Source organism: Ambystoma mexicanum, chromosome 13 (assembly GCF_040938575.1).
Source record: "Ambystoma mexicanum isolate Mex_15411 chromosome 13, UKY_AmexF1_1, whole genome shotgun sequence".
In the NCBI taxonomy this organism is placed as follows: domain Eukaryota; kingdom Metazoa; phylum Chordata; class Amphibia; order Caudata; family Ambystomatidae; genus Ambystoma; species Ambystoma mexicanum.
Window position 1 is genome coordinate 547604535 of NC_090938.1, and position 20250 is coordinate 547624784.

General features: G+C 46.4%; 1 protein-coding gene across 2 annotated transcripts in view; it reads left to right on the forward strand.

Annotated features, from left to right (window-relative positions):
• Positions 1 to 20250, forward strand: part of ATXN7L3 (ataxin 7 like 3) — a 323035-nt gene that overhangs the window by 206720 nt on the left and 96065 nt on the right. For both annotated transcript variants that reach the window (XM_069634310.1, XM_069634311.1), the window contains exons 6-9: positions 17165 to 17193; positions 18925 to 18970; positions 19157 to 19188; positions 19565 to 19633. In XM_069634310.1, coding sequence (XP_069490411.1) covers positions 17165 to 17193; positions 18925 to 18970; positions 19157 to 19188; positions 19565 to 19633 — 176 coding nt within the window. The remainder of the gene's footprint in view (positions 1 to 17164; positions 17194 to 18924; positions 18971 to 19156; positions 19189 to 19564; positions 19634 to 20250) is intronic.

Below are 20250 nucleotides of genomic sequence, written 5' to 3' on the forward strand. Positions count from 1 at the left end.
TTGACAGCGGACGCTCTGAGCAGGCAGAGCACAGTCTCCCACGAGTGGGAACTAGCTCAGGAAGTCCTTCAAGAGATCTTTGCCCTTTGGGGAACCCCTCAGGTGGATCTGTTCGCCACCAGTGTCAACAGGAAGTGCGATCTGTTCTGCTCAAGGGAATTTCCCCCAAGAGGAGCTCTGGGAGACGCGTTCATAGTGGACTGGGAGTTTCCGCTGTATGCGTTCCCACCGGTCCCTGTCATTCCTCAAATGATCAGGAGGTTGAGAAGATTCCCGAAGACCATGATCCTAATTGCCCCGGATTGTGCCAGGAGAACTTGGTACCCGGACCTTCTAGACTTGTCCATCTGCCCTCCAATTCGACTTCCACTCAGAGAGAACCTACTCTCACAGAAGGGAGGTCAGGTTCTCCATCCAGACATCAAAACCCTCAACCTTCACGCTTGGCTTCTGAAAGGCTGAGGTACAAGGATTGGGACCTCCCTGATGATGTTATGGAGGTGTTGCTTTCGGCAAGGAGGCCAGCAACAAAGTCTTTATACCGCTGCCGTTGGAACAGATTTTGCAGCTGGTGTAGAGAAAACGATATCGACCCCCTTTTCATGCGGTACACCAATGGTTTTGTCCTTCCTACTCTATTTGGCGAATTCAGGCCTTCAAGTTTGGCACCATTAAGGGCTATCTCGCAGCGCTATCCATCTTTAAGCACACTGCGGAAGAACCATCCTATTTCAAGTTACCCTTGGTTATACAGTTTCTAAAGGGGTTAACCAACGTTTATCCCCCAAGACCATTCAAGGTTCCCCTATGGGATTTAAACTTAGTCCTAACTTTCCTGATGGGCACACCTTTCGAACCACTCCATTCTTGTTCGTTAAGATTTCTTACCCTTAAAACTGTTTTATTAATAGCACTTACATCTGCTAGAAGGGTGAGCGAGTTACAAGCTCTTTCTTGTAAACCCCCTCATACAATCTTTCACAAAGACAAAGTTGTCCCGCAAGTGAAGCCTAATGTCCTCCCAAAGGTGGTTTCTGAATTCCATATCACTCAGAAGATTACCCTGCCATCTTTCTATCCTCCTCCTCATCCGTGGAAAGAGGAAGAGAGGTTACACAGGCTGGACCCTAGAATGGCTTTAAGTTTTTACATCAGTAGACTGGCCAGGATAAGACAAACAGACCAGCTGTTTGTAGGCTACACGGGTTACAAGCTAGGGTTACCAATAACTAGGCAGACCATTTCCAGATGGATCATTCTAGCCATTTTGGAATGTTATAAACTGGCAGGAAAAGAGCCCCCTCAAAACCTTAGGGCTCATTCGACCAGAGGTGTATTGCAGCTTCATCGGCCCTCAAAAGAGGAGTGCCAGTTAATGACATTTGTGCGGCCGCCACATTGTCGTCCGTTCATACCTTTACACGATTTTATAACTTGGATTCCTCCTCCAGTCAAGAGACTAGGTTTGGAAGGGCTGTATTGCACTCTATTCATCTATAGAAGGCAGCATGAAGTCAGTACTCCCACCTCCAATAATAGAATACTGCTATGGGAGCCTATCTAAGATAAGGAATACGTCGGAGGACACAATCCCTTCGAAGAACAAGTTACTTCTTACCTTGTAACGTTCTTTCGATGGGATGTTCCTCCGACGTATTCCTTATCGACCCTCCCATCCATCCCCGCAGTTCTACGTCCCTTGTTGTTGCAGCTTACGCTCCTTCAGGGTGAATTGTCTAGTCCAGACAGAAATACTGTGGGCTACAAAACAGAACTGAGCAACGGACGCTGCGCGCGGCCTTTATAGGCAGGATGACGTCGACGTCGATACGGCGGCTGTCGAGGGACATCGACTCGGCGGACGTCGACGCGCAGCGCCCTCTAGAGAAAAAATTTCCGAGGCCAGCAGAGCTGGAAGGAGATATCTAAGATCAGGAATACGTCGGAGGAACATCCCATCGAAAGAATGTTACAAGGTAAGAAGTAATTTGTTCTTCTGTTCTAGACCCTTTTGTTACAGTCCACAGGGATAGGGTAGTTCTGCGCACTCATCCCAGATTTGCGCCTAAGTTCATGGAGTTCCATGTGAGCCAATCGATCGAACTACCTACCTTTTTCCAGAATCCCACTAGCATGGCCGAAAGAAGCTTACACACACTAGATGTGCGGAGGGCAGTCATGTTTTACCTGGAAAGGAAGAAACCACTGAGAAAAATGAACCATTTTTTCGTTTCAGTGGCAGCTGGTAGAGAAGGGGATCCTGTCTCTAAATCAGCTATCTCAAAGTGGATTGTCAAATGCATCACACTGTGTTTCTCTCTTGCTAAGAGAGAACTGCCCTTCAAGGCTAGAGCGCACACTACTCGAGGCACTGGGGCTTCCATAGCATTCATTGGAAATGTTCCCTAGAGTCCATTTGCAAAGCGGCAACCTGGAGTTCTGTACACACCTTTACAAAACACTATTGCCTAGACACTCATTCTAGGTCTGATTCGCGGGTGGGACAAGCAGTACTAAGACATCTTTTCTCTACTGTTCCTTCCTACAGCCCACCTCCAACTCCGGGTACTGCTTGCTAGTCTATGCACAGCATGCAATTCTAAGCAGATGATTAACACGCATCAGAAGACATGCATTACTCGCTATAATAGCATTTCTGATGATTGTATCTGCTTAGATTCACTTGCGCCCTCCCTACCTCCCCGCTCGGGGTGGAAGGAACATAGACGTCTTACTACTTTCTCTCTTCATGTACTCACTAACAATAGCCTTGAGCTCCCTCATAGCAGAAAAAATACAATCGTTGGGACCTTGGCGCGTGAGGGATTTTGGGTACACTGCACGTCACGATAGGGCTAGTGTTACAGACACGCTTATGCTGACGAGATGCAATACTCTGCGGTTACCACTGGATGTCGGACCATATGCACAGTATGTGAATCTAAGCAGATACAATCATCAGAAATGCTATCACGGTGAGTAATGCATGTCATACTTTTTATTGGGCAAGATTCTATGCAGTTACCCTGTGGGACACAACACCAGTCTTGTCCTCTTGGTATTAGGTAACCCACCTATTGGTATAGGTCTGTACTACACAAGTTGGTAGAGTGGCTGAGCAGCCAAACTTATCTCAAGATGGGTTAATATGAGATGTAGAGCTGTGGCATCGAAATCCACCCATACAAGTTTCAAAATAACTTATACTCAAGGTTTTCTAGTAAAATAATTATTTAACTGTCAGTTTCAAATAAACATTCTTTAAAAAGGGCAATGTGGTCCAAGATGGCTGCCGAAGCCAGATTGACCCGGCACGTAATAAAACACTCCCCATAAACTCAACACCAAGGGACTAATAGGCTGCAGAAAGTGGGCCTTAGCGGCGCAAGGCGTGGGGAACATAACCATCAGAAGAAGCCCTCAACAACAGCGCTACATACAAGGGGTGCAAAAGCAGACTGGAGAATGAAACTGACGCTTCAGAAAGCATCAAGGGCCTCGGACTACCGGCAAAGGCCTGGGAAGCCACCCAGGAGGGAGCAGAGGAAAAGACCCCACCTCTCAGGTAAACTGCTGTACATCCGCTAGCCACACAGAAACGTAGGCCAGCGAGCTTGGACCAAGATAAAGGGGTCAGGCTGAGGTAAGGAGGCAGAGGCAGTGGCCTAGCTTCAAACACAAGTCAAACTAATAGCAATACCCCACCAAGGTCCCAGTATCCCATAGACATGGCCGCCAAAAATAAGAGCAGATCCAACAAAAGCAGGCTGTCGCAGGCGGACACCTCAGGCCCCGCATGACAATGTGGGCAAACAAAGAAACCAGCGAGGAACATAGGGGACACCAAGAGGGGAACACGGGACAGGACCCACCCGAACACCTCAATCCAGCAACTCAAATCTCCCGCTAAGATCTGCACGGTGAGATGCTCTGCCTGCAAACCACGTTGGCAAGGACATTCCAGGACCAATTGCAGTTGATCAGAACGGACATAAATCGGGCAGTGGCCTAAATTAAGCAAGAGGTAGGGCAGCTGGGGGAGAAAACTGATCTCGTGGAGAAAGCCCTACAGGAGGTAGGCAGAGAAACAATGGAGAACAGCGAAGCGATCGAGTGGCTGAACACAGCAACGCAAAATCTAGAAATCAGAATAGAAGAATTGGAAAATGGGTCTCGAAGAATCAACATCAGGCTGAAGTTACTACCGGAAACGGTGTTGGACAGAGACCTAAAGGAAACGATCCAGGAGATATACGCAGATCTGTTGGGGGAGGCCACCCCAGACAAGATGGAGTTGGACAGAGTTCACAGGGTGGGCCGCCTCAACAAGAACCAGAACGGAAGACCTAAGTCGTGCTGGCTGCATTCATGAGATATTCCCAAAAAGAGGCTGTACTGAGAGCAGCGAGGCAGAATGAACCAATACTATATAATGGTCAACGGATTGAGCTAAACCAGGACCTGTCAAGTGGCACCCTTCTTAAACAACGACAAAAGGGTTCAGTACTCGCAAAACTTAAAGAGCAAGGGATCAAGTACAAATGGACATTTCCATTTGGGTTGCTATTCGAGTGGGCAGGAACGCAGAAGTGGATAACTACGCTGCAAGAAGGTGCGGACATCCTACACCTCGAATTGGAACAGGACCAAGGGACAGCCATTCCAGGGAAATCGCCGGAAACATGAAACGGAAGAAGACCCAAGCCTTGGGAATGGACAGTCGTAGGAGAGGGGAGAAGACCTGCACCACGGGGGCCCACCTGGAAGGGAAGGGGTAAAGAGACGGCAGAGAGAGCGGAGACTGATGGGGTCTAACCCGAAGTGAGTACATGAAAAACGGGGTGGTGGACAGATAGGCATACTAAGAGGGAAGGAGGAGTGAGGAGCAATATCATGGGATTAACAAAGGTGAAGAGGCCTGAGGAGGGGGTTGGGGGGGACCTAGAGATAGGGACTTCTGGGATTGGGAGCAGGGAAAGTGGGAGAGGCAAGGGAGGGAGGGGGGTCAGAAAGGGTGCTACCTAGGGAACAAAGCGGTCAATGAAAACGGGAGTCAGGGATGGAGATCGAGAGAAGGCCTAAAGGGAACGAGAGGGGGGGTGGGGACACACTGAGCAGGGGAGAGAGAGAGAAATTAATATTCAATTGGGTGACCCATAATGTAAGGGGCCTTAACACCCCGCTGAAGAGGATAAATCTCGAGCTATTCACAAGAAGAGAAAGACTGAATTTCTTGGTGCTACAAGAAACACATTTATTGCACAAGGACCAGAACTGGCTCAGGTTAAGGGTATTTGACCAAATACTCCAGGCTTCAGGGGCGACAAAATCGGGAGGGGTTGTGTTGCCTATCAAAAACACAGCAAATTTCAGGGTTGAAGAGACGACAAGGGACGAAGAAGGCAGATATAGAATTGTAAAGGGCAGGATGGGAGAGGAAGAGCGGAGCAGGTGCGAGCAGTCGCCCGTAGCCCTGTGTGCCCAGACTACAGGGCAAGCCCTGCCATGTCCCGTGGGCCTCCAGTGAGTGTTTGTTTATTTAAAAATAATTTTATTGCTCGCACTCCGAGCGTGTTGTACTGCCCCCTGCCCCCTCCCCCTGTAGCCACTTCCTGGTCTTCCTCTCCCTTTCCGCCTCCCTGCCCGCCAACAGCCCCTCCCATTCCTCTGCGCCTTCTGCCTTAATACTGACCCTCCTGCGCAGCCCCCTGCCCAGCAGCCCCCTCAGCTAAGCCTCCCTGCCTCGTCGCGCCTTGAAACACTTGTGTATAGGTGCGTTACAAATGCCATATCATATACGATAGTGGTCATTTACGCCCCCAACTCAGGACAGGAAGCTTTCCTGCGGCGCGTCCTACGGAAGCTCGAAGACCAGGCAAGGGGCCCCAAATGATCTTAATGGGCGACCTGAACATAGTCTGGGAGGATAGATCAGGGAACAAAAGCACAGGAAGGGGAGCAGTGGCCTCGGCGGAGTTGAGGGACAGAAAGTCTAGCATGGGTCTGAGAGATGCATGGAGGGAATTAAAAGGGAGCGGGGAGGGGTATACCTTCCTCTCAAAGGTCCATGGTACGCAATCAAGAATAGACTATATTTGGGTCTCAGCGAACCTGGTGGGAAGGGTTAAGGAAATTAGGCCCCATGGGAATAGCAGACCATAAAATAGTATCAATGCAAATGGAGTTGGGGAGTAGGAGGAGGGGGGTATGGGGATGGAAATACCCGGATTCCTTGATGAGGGATCCCGTAATCAGAGAAGAAATGTAGGGAAAAATGAGAGACTTCTTCGAGAATAACAAAAGGGGGGGACACGGGTGAAGACATCAGGTGGGGCGTGTTTAAAGCCATTATGAGGGGGGAAATCATAGCAGCCAAGGTACAGAGGGACCTGCAATTTCAGGCCCTGGAGATTCAGTTCGAAACAGAAGTGGAGGATGCAAGGTAAAAAGTGGCGGAAACACCCAATAGGAGCAACCAGAGGGAATATAGAAGGGCAATAGGTCAACTGGGGATCCTACGAACCATAAAAGCAGAGGGAGCCCTACTTTTTGTAAGACAAAAATTCTACGCAAAAGCAAACAAGGTGGATGCTCTACTAGCGCATCTACTTCGGGGGGTGGGGATATCGCGGAATGTGATCACGACCTTAAAAACAGGAACAGGAGAAAGAGCCAAACGAACAGAAGACATCCAAGAAATGATGGCCAAATTGTACGAGACACTATACACATCACAAAACCCCCTGGACCAAGAGTTCCTGGAAAGGATCTCACTACACAAAATAAAGTAGGGAAGCCCAGGATAACATACACCAACAGATAATTGAGTGCAAGGTGAGGGGAGTCATTGGGAAACTGCCCTCGGGTAAGACCCCAGGCCCAGATGGCTATACAGCATCATTTTTCAAAACTTTCTCAGGAGTACTTTCTCAACTGACCCATCTCTTCAATTCTTTTAAGGATAAAGGACAAATAGCCCCATTCATGCAAGAAGCCAAAATCGCCCTGATTCTGAAACCAGATAAGGAACCCATGGAAAGATCCTCCTATAGACCAATAGCGCTTATTAACGTAGATGGTAAAATCTACACAAAAATTCTAGCAAATAGACTAGAGGGGCTTCTGCCGGACCTGATACATCAGGATCAGGCGGGATTTATCAAAGGCAGACAAACGGCGGATAATATAAGGAGGGTGGCGCATCGCCTGGAGAAAGCTGGAAAAATGAATACTCCAGCGGTCCTACTATCATTATACGCCGAAAAAGTGTTTGACCAGGTGGAGTGGTCATTTCTATTCAAGGTCATGGAAAGGATGGTGCTTGGAGGTGACTATTTACAAATGGTGAAGGCTAATTAGGAGGGCCCCCAAGCACGGGTAGTAGTGAACGGCACAACTTTGCGCCCATTCAAACTACAAAGGGGCACAAAACAGGGCTGCCCCTGCTTTTATGAAATATAACTAGAACCCTTGCTTCAGGCAATACGAGAGAACAATGACATCTGGGTATTCCATTCGGGGGCAGACAGCATAAGGTGGCGGTATTCGTCGACGACATGCTGATCACCCTCACTAACCCTTCTGAATCAAGCAGAGTGAGTAGGGTACTTCTCGAGGAATTGGGGAAGGCGCCGGGGCTACGCATTAATATGGGCAAGTCTGAGCTACTGAATCTGACACTGGAGAATCAGGAGAGAGACAAGCTCAAAACGACAACGCCATTTGCGTGGCGGCCAGCGGGGGCAGGGATCACATACCTGGGAGTGAAGAAAACTCTGGCACTCACAGGGTGGTACGCCGCAAACTACCCTCCCCTTTTGAAGGCTATAAAGAAGGACCTCCATAGGTGACGGAACCTTCGAATCTCCTGGTTTGGGAGAATGCCGGCAATATAAATGGTCATATTACCACGATTGCTCTACCTGTTCCAGGCTATTCCCCAGGTAGTCCCGGCGAGTTTCTTCTGGGAATTCCGAACCCTAACAAATGAATTAGTTTGAGAGGGAAAAAGAGCAAGGGTGAATGGGCACCAACTCACAGCCCCAAGGAAAGAAGGGGGTCTGGCACTTCCCAACTTCCGACAATACTACGAGGAAACCCAGCTAAGGGTAATGAGGGAATGGCTCCACGAGGGGGAAGCGAAACACTGGGTCAAAATGGACAGGGCGGTAACGAAGCATGACCTACGGGAGGTATTATGGCTACCAAAGCAACACCGACCAAAACACATGTTTGAAAGCTCCATCACCAAACTAGTTGCGGACAATTGGGATAGGTTGGTCAAGCAAAGGGGAATCGCCACATTTCCGTCCCCTTTACAAACATATTCAACAACGCAGACTTCACGCCAGGACTAGAGGGGGGCATTTAGGAAATGGCAGGACGCGGGCTGTCAGAGGATGCGAGATATGTTCATAGGGGAGGAGATAATCTCCTTCAGACTGCAAAGGAGATTTTGCAATAGGGAAGGGGGAAAGAATGCAGTATTCCCAACTACGCCACTGGCTTCTACATCCTCCAAACAAAGAAGCAGCCACTAGGCTGCCGACTCCTAATGACAAATGATGGCTCCAGGGGGTTGATTTCACAACTATACAATATACTAGATGAGGCCACCCCAAGGCAAAGTTGGGCTTTCATGGGCAGATGGGAACACATTCTGGGCAGGGACATAGAGAAGAGGGAGTGGGAAAAGCTATGGAGGAAAATCCCCAAGCTAACTAGAGCCACTCATACTCATGGGGCATGGTATAAAATACTCTATGGGTGACATTACACACCAGCCCATCTGCACAGGATATACCCAGGGACATCGGGGGACTGCTGGAGAGGGTGCGGGAAAGAGGGCACAGCTGAAAATATATGGTGGAGATGCCCAAAAATAGAACCTTTTTGTACGGAAATCTAAAAAGCACAGGACCAGGCATTTGGAACAGGGGGAATTAGGCCATCGGAATGGACCATATTGGGCCTTAAGAGTGCGGAAGCAGAGGGAGAACCTAGGGCCAGAGAAAGAGCATGGGCAATTCTCACTATAGCAGGAATGACAATCATCGCCCAGAAATGGAAAAGCTCGAACATACCGACGTTCCAGGAATGGCAGCGCAAAATGTGGGAAATAGTCGCAATGGAATGGGCAACATACGCCATGAATAATAGGGTGCAGAACTTTGCAAGTGAGTGGGGGGAAATCCTGACCCTTCTCAGGGACGACTACAGGATCGGGTGGCACCCGCAACGCCTTAGACTAGTGGACTTACAATGAGCCTTTGAAAATGGAACGACTCATAATGGAACGTGAAAGCACTTTTGGCAGCATCCAGGGGGAGGGGGAGAGAGGGTGAAGGGTGGGGGCACGTTTGGGGTTTGTTATGTTGGAAAACTCAATAAAGAGAAGTTTAAAAAAAAAAGGGCAATGTGCAACAATAAAAATGCACTTCATAACACGTTCTCAGAATCAAGATAAGCAAGTAGATACTCTTTAGATATGCTTCATACACACTTACTATACCCTGAGTTGACCTCAATAACTAGGACAAAATTGGCATTTCTATATCACATTTTACACTTGGTAACATTCTGAGGTTGTGGAAAGGAAAGGTTAATGGGAAGGAAAAAGGTTAAGGTTCTCAGAGCATGTGAGCACTTTTCAATCTCCCAATGAAGTCTAGATACAACCTTTCCCAGCAGCATTAGTTCAAAACCAATGTATCACCTATGAGGAACAGTTAGAATCAAAGTCAATGGGTCAGAAGAGTCTGCAGGGAGCTAGGACAGCCAAAGTCAATTTGAGCAATGTCTATGGAGCTGAGACACTTCTTAGATAGCACAAAAGTCTTGCACAAAGTTGGAGAGTTTGTAGAAAATCACTGTTGATAATGCAAGCTACAGACAAGAAGCAAGTACCCCTTAGTCAGCACAGAAACTTAGGTTAGAAGGAGGATCCAGCTGGTTTCTGTTCCGGTTGCAGTGTTGCAGATCCTGGGTTCCTGGACCTCTGGGCTTCAGTCGTGGGGACAAGTTGGAGGACGTCTGGAGGACTCCTGCAGTTCGAAGGTCGCTGGCGGCTAAGGGCTCTTTTCAGTTCAGCGGCCACCGTGGTTATTGGACAATGGATGGGCTTCCATCACTCCTTGAGTCCAGCACTCTGGTGAGGTAACTCGAGCTTGGGACGTCCTGCTTCGGGAGAGTCCTCAGGACCTTCCTGGAGCTTCGGTCCGGCTTAAAAACTTTGCACTGGACTACGGGTTCCAGCAGCAGCAAAGAAGTACAGCCAGTTGGTGCAAGGTCCTCCAGCAAAGTTCGTCTTGGGGTTACTTGGTCCCACCAACACAAGGGAAGAAGTCGTCCTCTCTGGAGCTTCTTTTGTCGATTGGGGAAAAGGGGTTTCAGCACAGCAGCAGGGCTTCATCAGGCTTTTTAATGATCCAGGAGGATGCAGCAAGCTTCTCTTCATGATTCCTTCGTCGGATGTTTCATCCACTTCTGTTCAAGAAGCCACGCATTTTATGCAGGTTTCTCCCGTTCATGCACAGCCTTGCCGTTGCTCACACAGCATGGTGGCTGTCCTGCGAGGACAGCCATACAGCCAATCAGCACTGGGTGCATTCAGGTAACCAAGAATACAAAGGACAGGGAGTTTCAGGCACCTCCCTCGCTTCCTGCCCTGCCAGACACACTGGAGCCATAGGTGGAATTCAGTACTGAAGCCTGCCAAAGGCAAAACGAACAAAAGGGTTAAACCTGGTTTGGCGTGCAGAGTAAAACCCAAGAAAAACCTCACAAACAAGAAATAGCGAAAAAAGAAGACCAGGATCATTTTGACACAATGGTCACCCATGGGTGCTATACTGCAGCTGAGGATTTAGCCTGCGGTAGAAAAGCACAATAGCAGGAACATTAAACCACTGCCACCAGCCATTTAAAGTAGTGAGGGGAACATAAAAAAGTTACATGAGTAGGTATGATGAGGGGCTACTAAGTAACCCCCCAGCACTCTGCATAAGTTGGGGTGTGCTGGGCCTACATAGGAAAAAGGTAAGTACTACTCTTGGGAACAGTAGTTTACCCAAGAGAAGGTATTTAAATCTTATGAGAAATCCAAAAGCCTTCTATGTGACACTGCACTGGTGGTGCTGTGTGTCACAATACAAAAGGTAGATGCCTATGGAGTTTGTCAGAATCTAAAAACAAAGGAAACATAGTCCAAATCAGATCAAAATACATGAGTGAGATAAAGGTCTCACTCACTCCAGGATAAAAAATGTAAGTCCTAAAGTCCAGCAAATGAGCTGGGGGTCTCCAACGTTGAAGGGATTTGGCACAGAAATGAGAATGCTCCCTCAACACTTTTTAGACTGTTGGTTTCAGGAAGAAAGGGTTAGGAAAATAGAAAGGTTAGAACATGCTTTATTATCGTCTGAAGACAGTCTGAATCCTCTAATGAAATCTAGGTAAGCCTTTCGCAGCTTTAAAAGTGTTCAACAAATTCAAACCTATGAGGGGACAAGCAATGCCAAAGCCAATAGATTCAGAAGGGTGTTTTTAAGGAGTCAGGACAGCAAAAGTCAAATGGACCAAGTCAATAGTTCTGATGCACTTCTTTTTGGATAAAGTCTTTGACAAAGTCAGATAGTACAAGAAAATCACTGGAGGAACACAAGCTATTAAGCTTGTGCAAGGGGAGTTGAGATCAACTCCAAAAGTTAAGCCAGTGCACTTCTCAAGTAAGAAAGCACGGCTTATGGCAATTAGGTAAGTACCCTAAGCCCCCACAGTACCTCTGGTTTGAAGAAAGTGTTCCAACTGGATTGCTACAGCCAAGCAGACCCTTGTTACTGGGCCTCAGTCGTGGGGACAAGAGGGAGGACGTCTGGCGGGCTCCTGCAGCAGTACTCGGGAGAGGACTTCGTTAGCTACGGATTTTCTTGGATTCAGCGGCTCTTTGTGGTTCCATCGCCTTTCAAACAGCACTGATGGAGGACGAATATCCCCGGTTGGACTTTCCTTGCTCCCTCTCTCTTGAACTCTGGTAAGGGGACACGGGATTGGGATTTCCTACTTCTGGAGGGTCCTTAGGAGGCTCCTGGAGCTTTTGGCCAGATTCCTTCCTTGGAAGACATTGCATTCGATAATGGACACTCGACCCCTAGCATTGGGCTTCTGCAGCAGTGGAGAGGCACAGCAGGTCAGGGGTTACGCCAAAGTGGAGTTCCTCTCGGGGCTAGTTGGTCCACCAGCCCAAGGGGAGAAGTCATTCCGTCCGGGGCTTCTATATTTTGAAAAAGGAGGGCAGCACAGCAGCAGGGCTTCACCAGGCTCTTCGCGGTCCAGGAGGTTGCAGCAGGCTTCTCATCACGGTTTCTTCTTCGGATGTTTCTTCCAGCGTTTGACTCTGCCTGTAGTCCCAAGAGCCCCACCTTTTAAGCTTGTTCTCATTCATTCACAGCCCCAGCAGGGTGTCTGTCCTTCCCGGACAGCCAGCCAGCCAATCAGGACTGGTTTCACTCTGGCACACCTAGAGACAAAGGACAGTGGAATTTTGGGACCTTCCCTCACATTCTGTCTTTCCAGACACACTGGAGCCAGGGTCAGGCTTCAGTACTGAAGTCTGCCAAAGGCAGAACACACAAACCTGTCTCAACTTAGAGTAAATTCCAAGAAAGACCTTACAAACATAAAATGGTGAAAAAAGAAACTGGGACCATTTTGACAAAATGGTCACCCAAGGGTGCTGTACTCCAGCTGAGGGTTCAGTTTGCGGTATAAATGCACACTGGTAGTAAACAGTAAACCTCTGCCACCAGCCATTTAAAGTAGTAAGTGCAACAAAAAAAGTTACATGAGGAAGTAGGATAAGGGGCTACTAGGTAACCCCCCACCAGCACTCCACACATAAGATGGTGTGTGCTGAACCTACAAAGTAAAAAGTGAATTAAGATCAATTTCACCTTACTATTCTTGGGAACAGCAGTTTACCCAAACAAAGGTATTTAAACCTTAAGAGAAATACAAGGGATTTCTCAGTGAAACTGCATTGAGGGTGCCGTGTGTCACTATACAAAAAGCAGATGCCTATGGAATTTGTCAGACTCCAACAGTGAAAACATAAAATCCTAGTCAGGCAGAAACACGGAAGCGAGTGAGAAAAAGGTCCCAAATCACTCAGGAGGTAAAATTAAAAAGTCCCTAAGTCCAGCAAAAGAGCCGGCGGTCTCTAAAGATGGAAGGGAATTGGCACAGAAATGAAAATTCTGCCTAACAGACGGTAAGGACGGCTCTTTCACGGGAACTGAGGGAGGGACTGTGGAGAAACATTCCAAAGCTGACCAGGTCAATACAACTTCTGGAGGCCGGGTATAAGATGATGCTACAGTGGCATTACACACCTAGCAAATTACACAAGACGTATAAAACAGTCTCCCAAGAGTGCTGGAGGGGCTGTAAGGGGATAGGGGATTGGAGGCACATATATTATGGGACTGGCCCAAGATCTTGAAATTTTGGGATGAGGTGAAAGCTCAGATAACTATAACCCTACCGGAACTACAAGATACATCCATGGAGGAGGATTTATGCAGACTCTTAGATCCGGAATTGCACACAATCTTGAATCCCCGAAAGAGAGCCTTAATGACGATTCTGACAACTGCCTGGCTGGTGATGGTAAAGAACTGGAAACAAAAGATCTCCCCCACACCCATGATCGGAATGGATACATAAAATATGGGACGTCTTTGCAATGGAGTGGATTACTTTCCGAATTCAAGGGGAGGCGGATACATTTCGGTCAGACTGGGGAGAGGTGCTAGAATATCTAAAAAGCAAATATATGCAACAATGATGCCTGTTAGGGATAATTTTCATAAATGTGCTAATTCCCGTCACCTTAGAGACCACCAGCAACTTTGCTGGATTTTGAGGACTTGATTTTATTTTCTGGAAGGAGTGTGAGCCTTTTCTTCTCGCTCTCATGTATTTTGATTTGTGTTTTACCCTTGTGTTCTTTGATTATGGGGTTTTAGATAACTACATAGGCATAATCTTTTCATGTGTGTTACACTGCACTCTGTGCAGTGACACAGGGAAGCTTTTTAGGCTGTCCCAGGGTTTAAATACCTTCTCTGGGATAAACTACGGTTTCCCAGAGAATGTAAAGTTAAATTGACTTTACTAGTCTTTTTAAATTCCTTGACCCAGCACACCCTATCTTACAATAGAGTGCTGGAGGGGTTACCTAGTATCCCCTTGTTAGGCAGAATTGCATGCCGTACCCTCTGGGACCACCACATACAATTAGGACTACAGGTGTAAGCAAAACCAACCTTTGGTATAAGTCTGTACTACAGTTTTTTGGCAGCAAGCTGAGCAGCCAGGCTTATCTCAAGAGGGAATGTGAGCAGTACAGGGATGTTACAGAGGTTTTACAATCACAGTGGTTCAAGTAGACACTGGGACTCGAGGCTTCTTGGTAAAACACTTATTAGTTTATTACACAGTCATATAGAAAACCTTCACTAGAAGGAGGCAACTTAATATTATACACAAACACACGTCAATACCAAACCAATACGTTTCTGAGTAAATTAGGCTCCCCTGAAATAGGAGCAAAATGGCATTTCAGTTACTTTGGGTGTAAAAGGCACAAGTTAATAAAATAGATCACAAATACTTTCTTGGGCAGTGCAAATAGTTTCAGTTCACTAGAGTACTTGATTCAGTTCAATAGGCATAGGCCAAAATCAATGGACTAGTGTCTTGGATAGGAAAGAGCAGTTATTGTAGTAAACAGTAAAGTCTTTGCCAATGTTCTCCGAAGTAGTTTGTATGAAAAAGAATCATAGGTTGGGTCACAAGCTGATTAGGCCTGCAAGTTGGGAAAGTTTCACGAACTTTTCACAGCGAGAGGTAAATTCTCGCAATCGGGTTGGCACATTACCTTAATATGAAGAAAAAGATGCAGCTGAACACTTTGGTTCCTGCAGATCTCGCTGTTCCTGAGCCTCAGTCGTGGGGACAAGAGGGAGGACGTCAGGGGACACCTGCGCGGGGACGGGTCACACAAGCTGGCAAATGGAAGATATTTGGTTCAAGTAGCTGTCGTCTAGCACACAAGCTGGTGTTATATTCCCCCTGGTTAAACCTAACCAGCTCTGAGAAATGGTATCCAGGTGGCTTACGAGTTGATTGGTCCCACCAACTCAAAGGAAGAAGTCGGCCTTGAAGGGGCTTCTCTGTCGAGATGAACTTGGCAATTCGGACCTGCAGCAGGGCTTCACCGGGCAAACCAACAGTCCAGGAGTTGCAGCAGTCGTCCTCTTCCAGCTCGTCTTCGGTTCTTTTTTTCCAGTGGTCGACTCTGCTTTCCAGTCCAAGAGACTCGCCTTTTAAACAGTTTTCTCCCTTTCATTCCAGCCTAGCTGTCACTCACCCAGCAGGGTGGCTGTCCTTGCTGGACAGTCAGCCAGCCAATCACACCAGAGTGCATTTGGGTCTCCTAGGAAACTAAGCACAGAGTTTCGGGCGCCTCCCTCACTTCCTGCCCACCCCAGACACTCGGGCCACAGAGACAGTCGTAGCCCGCCAAAGGCGTACGAACAAAGGGACCAAACCTAGTTTGGCGCGCAGAACCAAACTCTAGAAGGACCTTTCCAAAAAGAAACAGCGAAAAAAGACCAGGGTCTGTTTAAACAAAGGGGCTTAAGGCACCATCTTGAAAAACCTGGCTCCCGCGATTTTTAGCTATCTGTGTTCGCAGTCTGGAAAAATCTTAGTAGTTTGTTGTAAAACCACTGCCACAAGCCATTTCGATAGGAAAGGGTAGCATTTGACTGCTCACTTCCTGCCCACCCCAGACACTTGGGCGCCAGAGGCAGTCTTCAGTCCTGAAGCTCGCCAAAGGCGAAGGAACAAGTGGGAAAAAAGGCTCACACTCTTTCCAGAAGAAAAAAAAAGTCAACAAAATCCAGCAAAGTTGCCAGGGGTCTCTAAGGTGAAGGGAAATGGCACATTTATGAGAATTCTCCCTAACATTGCCTCATTTAGTGAATGCTTTATAAATGATTGTGTAATAAATTAATAGTGTTTTTACCAAGAAACCTTGAGTGTGAGTGTCGTTCTGAATACTTGTCATTGTAGTCATTTATGTAACACCCTTGCAAGCTCACATTACCTCTTGAGATGAGTCTGGCTGCTCAGCTCGCTATCAAAAACTGTGTGGTACAGACTTATACCAAAGGTTGGGTTTGCTTACACCTGTAGTCGTAGTTGTTTGTAGTGGTCCTAGAGGGTACTGCATGCAAACTTTGCCTAACTGCCCACAAAACCTGAGAAAGCTGTGCTTAACATGAACCCACGAGCAAAAGAATGAGACTTTGAAAACAGTGTGGCGCAAGAACAAATAAGGATACAGGTTGGTTTAAGCCAAGGGTGGGGAGGGGTTGCAGTGGGGTGTTATTTTGGGGTGAAAATTCTGTATTAAATACCAATAAAACCGATTTTTTTTTTTTTAAAAAAACGAGCACTCTGTGAGCTTTGCACCAACTACTTGTCTAGGGCCACACATCTTCTGTAGTAGCTAGTCTGCCTGTGAAGATTCAGCCTCTTGGATCGGTTTAGTGCATTGAAAAACCCTGAAATGAAGCTCTGCTCCACAAATCCATCCGCACAATTTACACCCTCCAAAAAAGGGTGCAACTGAAACCTGGAATACTTGTCTCTGAAGTATTACCGTTCACCTGGTCTAGTACAATTTCACATTAAAAAAGCATTCTTTCCTGATTTTCCAAGGTGCGCATGATTATTCATATTGTAATGCATGCCGGAGTAAACTACTACTCTCCCACCCACACCCTTCTGGCCACCTGCAATGAGGTCTTTGGCCCTTAGATATCTTGGTTTTATACTGCCCCGTTATACATTTATGTACCTTCCACATCTGTGCTGAATGAAGCCTGACCTGAAAATGTGTACTCTGCAGAACATCTAACATATATCTCTGTTGCCACAATGAATGAAGCTGTATGATTTGATAATCTAATGTTTTCAAGGTCATGTTCTTGCGAAGTGCACTCATTTGAATATTTAATAACCTTCATTGATTTTAAGATGCACAGATTTTAAATGTACACAGGCTGACTGCGTCATTTCCCTCTTCTTTCTGCAGCAACAGCAAAAAAGAGAAAACCAGAAAAGGTGAATGCAGCTTGTTTGACTGATAAGAGAATTCAGTGGTCAAAGCCTTGGCATCACTGTATGTTTACCTTTTAGATTGGATGACGTGGTGCTAGTTGGGGAGGTTCTGGGGCTAGGGGTTGTGCTGGGAGGTGGGTGGTGGTTTTGGAGTGGAGCATGTGGCGAGGTTCATTTTGATGTACTGCAGAGAGTATGCCAACACAGAGAAATATGTACCAGAAACTGATCATATTATCCATCGTTCTTCCTTGGCAGAAGTATAGAGCCATATCTGAGATGAACAGTAAGGGGCTGGTCACCTGTTGGTATTTAGGCCTGCCCCCTGCTTCTCTCACAATTAAGACAAAATGGTTTCTTCCTTATTGATCTTTTACATTCAATATTGCTGCCATCAGGGAAGGAGGATGTCCAAACGCTTTATTAGCCTTCGGACACTGTAAAGTTTTACAATGGTTTTGAGCCCTATGACAGTGTGTAGGAAGGGTGATTGTAGGTAGCCATTTGCAACCTTTTGTTCTGATTTTAAGGTTCTCAGTGGTGAATGGGCTTTGAGCACTGTGGAGGGTTTTTAAAATGCAGATTAACCAATGCAAATTATATGTGGTAAATTCTATGCTGCACCATGTTTCATTCTGTATGGGAATAGGTTTTGTAACATTGTTTTTTGTTTTCAAATACATTTAACATTCAGATATACTACCTATCCACTACACTAATCCATACGTAATAGTATGCATTTTCTCCCTTCCCATAATAAGGCAAGTGGACCATTTTGTAGAGCTGTAAATAACGGGTTGTCCTCTTATCTTGCACAACAATTGTACACATTTAATTGCTTGCAATGGAGGAACAGCTGAGTCAGATCTGTTGTCATTCAAACCTGCTCTAACCAAGTTATTTTACTAGCTTAGTCACAACTAAGAGTGCAGCTGTGCCACCATTTATTGTAGGGAACATGATGTATTACTTCCTAGAAGTAAGCAATGCACAGGGCCCTAAGGAAAGTCAAGCAGATCTACCTAAAGACCCTTCCCACAGGGCTTAATGAAAATCTTGCTAACAGAGACAAGGACTTGTAAAATTGCAGAAGTACCTGAATAGCCACGAAAAGGTACATTGAGACACTAATGCAGTAAATTGGTTTGCCCTCCTAGTGAAGACAAAACTAAGTTAAAGCTGCAACCAACCTACTCTCTAAAACCAATGTAGGGTGATTTAATCATCTGAGGGACAAAGTGAGATGCCTATGAAGTACCAAAGGACCCACATGGGCTTCCATGTACTCAAAAAGAGTGGCAGCAGCAGGGAGAATTCAGTAGAAGTCCTTCTGACCATAAAAATGGTTCACAGATCTTAAAAACCAAAGAAGGGGGTAAACCCACAAAGGTTAAGTGTCCCATAAAGGGCAGCTCATCCCCAACAAAAATGGAACTCTGGCCTGGCAAATGCTATGACATTTCTTTTTAGAAGGAATCTTCTCCGACTCACTCAAAGATGTGTTGGGTGGGAGTCACTTTAAGCTTTTGAGGTTTTACACCAATTCCGTGCGTCGAACCACTTTGAAAAGGGGGGGTTTGATCTCTGCTAGAACTGCATGGGATGTACACGAAACCAGTCCACTCCTATCCAATCTCTGTGCTGCGTGAGCAAAACATTTCACCAAGTGTGCAACTTGACTTTTTCCATTCCCATTGGTAAAGTAAATCCTTACCTTCCATTATCTCTTTTTAGAACCCAAATTCACCGCGAAGACCCAAATCTTTAAAACACAAGAATGGTAAGTGCTAGATCTTTAACACCAGGTGTGTGCGAGAGTTGTGGGAGGTGGTGGCTGATGGAAAACAATATAGTGTGAGTTTGCTTAATTAGGTGAAGAAGCAGGATATCTGTTCTTATTAATAGATTTAGAACTGGCTGTGTCCAAGGGATATTGGTTCAGAACTGATATCTTTTTTTCTTTCAGGGGATCTGGGTGGTAATTCGGATCCCTTTAAAGTAAGTGTTCCTCTCACATGTTAATCTCTCCGGCACGCCCATGCGTCATTGTGCTGCATTTCCCATCCTTTTTCTTGCTGTAATGCTGCAACTTGTTTCTTAATAAATACATAGCTTTGTGGTGCTTTTCTCCTTTCAGCTGTGTGTTTAGCTTTGGGCTCTTTTTCATTTAGTATGGTACAAATGCAATTGTTCATCCTCCGCTTACTCGTTTTCTGCATCTGTCCCCTTGCTAGTTAGCCCACAAGTGAGCAGTTTAGAGGTACAGGTTGTGGATGGGAGAATGGCAGAAGCCCATCTGGCATGTCAAATGTGATTTTTAAGTTGAATCTTTAGTTAAGAGTTCAAATAAAACATGTTTCTTTTTTCTTTGTAGTATAACAATAGCTGTGGAATTAATTATGAAACTTTGGGCCCTGAGGAGTTGCGCACACTGCTCACCACGGTAAGTAATTCCTGTATTCAGATTCCATTTAGCCCTTTGCTAATTCTTCCTGCAAAAAAAATTGCACTGCCTCAATGTAAAGATACGCTACCTTGATTCCTTAATACACAGATGTTGTACTTCCGGGACAGATACTCTTGCAGACTTATCTGCTTAAGAAGATTTCCTTACAGGTTGCTGACAGCAGGTGTGGCTCTACCCATTCCATTGCCGACTGGTTGTGAGGTTTAGTCTACAGAAGCAACTCTTATTGCTTGGTTATGTCTCTAGTGGGGGATCGCCCTGGAATTAATGTTCTGTAGCTATCACTCCTACTACCCTTTCAGCAGGCGTTGCACTCCCTGTTAGTTTCGAGCTGAAGGAGTGACACGCTCTCTGCAGTGTCGGTTCTGTCCACAGGATTCTCAGGCAGCAGCAATTCTGCCGCCAGCTTTCAGTAGGTAGGGGCTACTGCTTGTAGGCTTTCAACTTGTGTTAGGTGAGATTTTGTAGAGTCCACTGGTTTGTGACTTTACAAGACTTATTTGCTTGGTATAAGTTACCCACCTTTTAACGTAGGCCTGTACTACACAAGTCAGTAGAGTGGCTGAACAGCCAGGCTGATCTTAGAAGGGGTA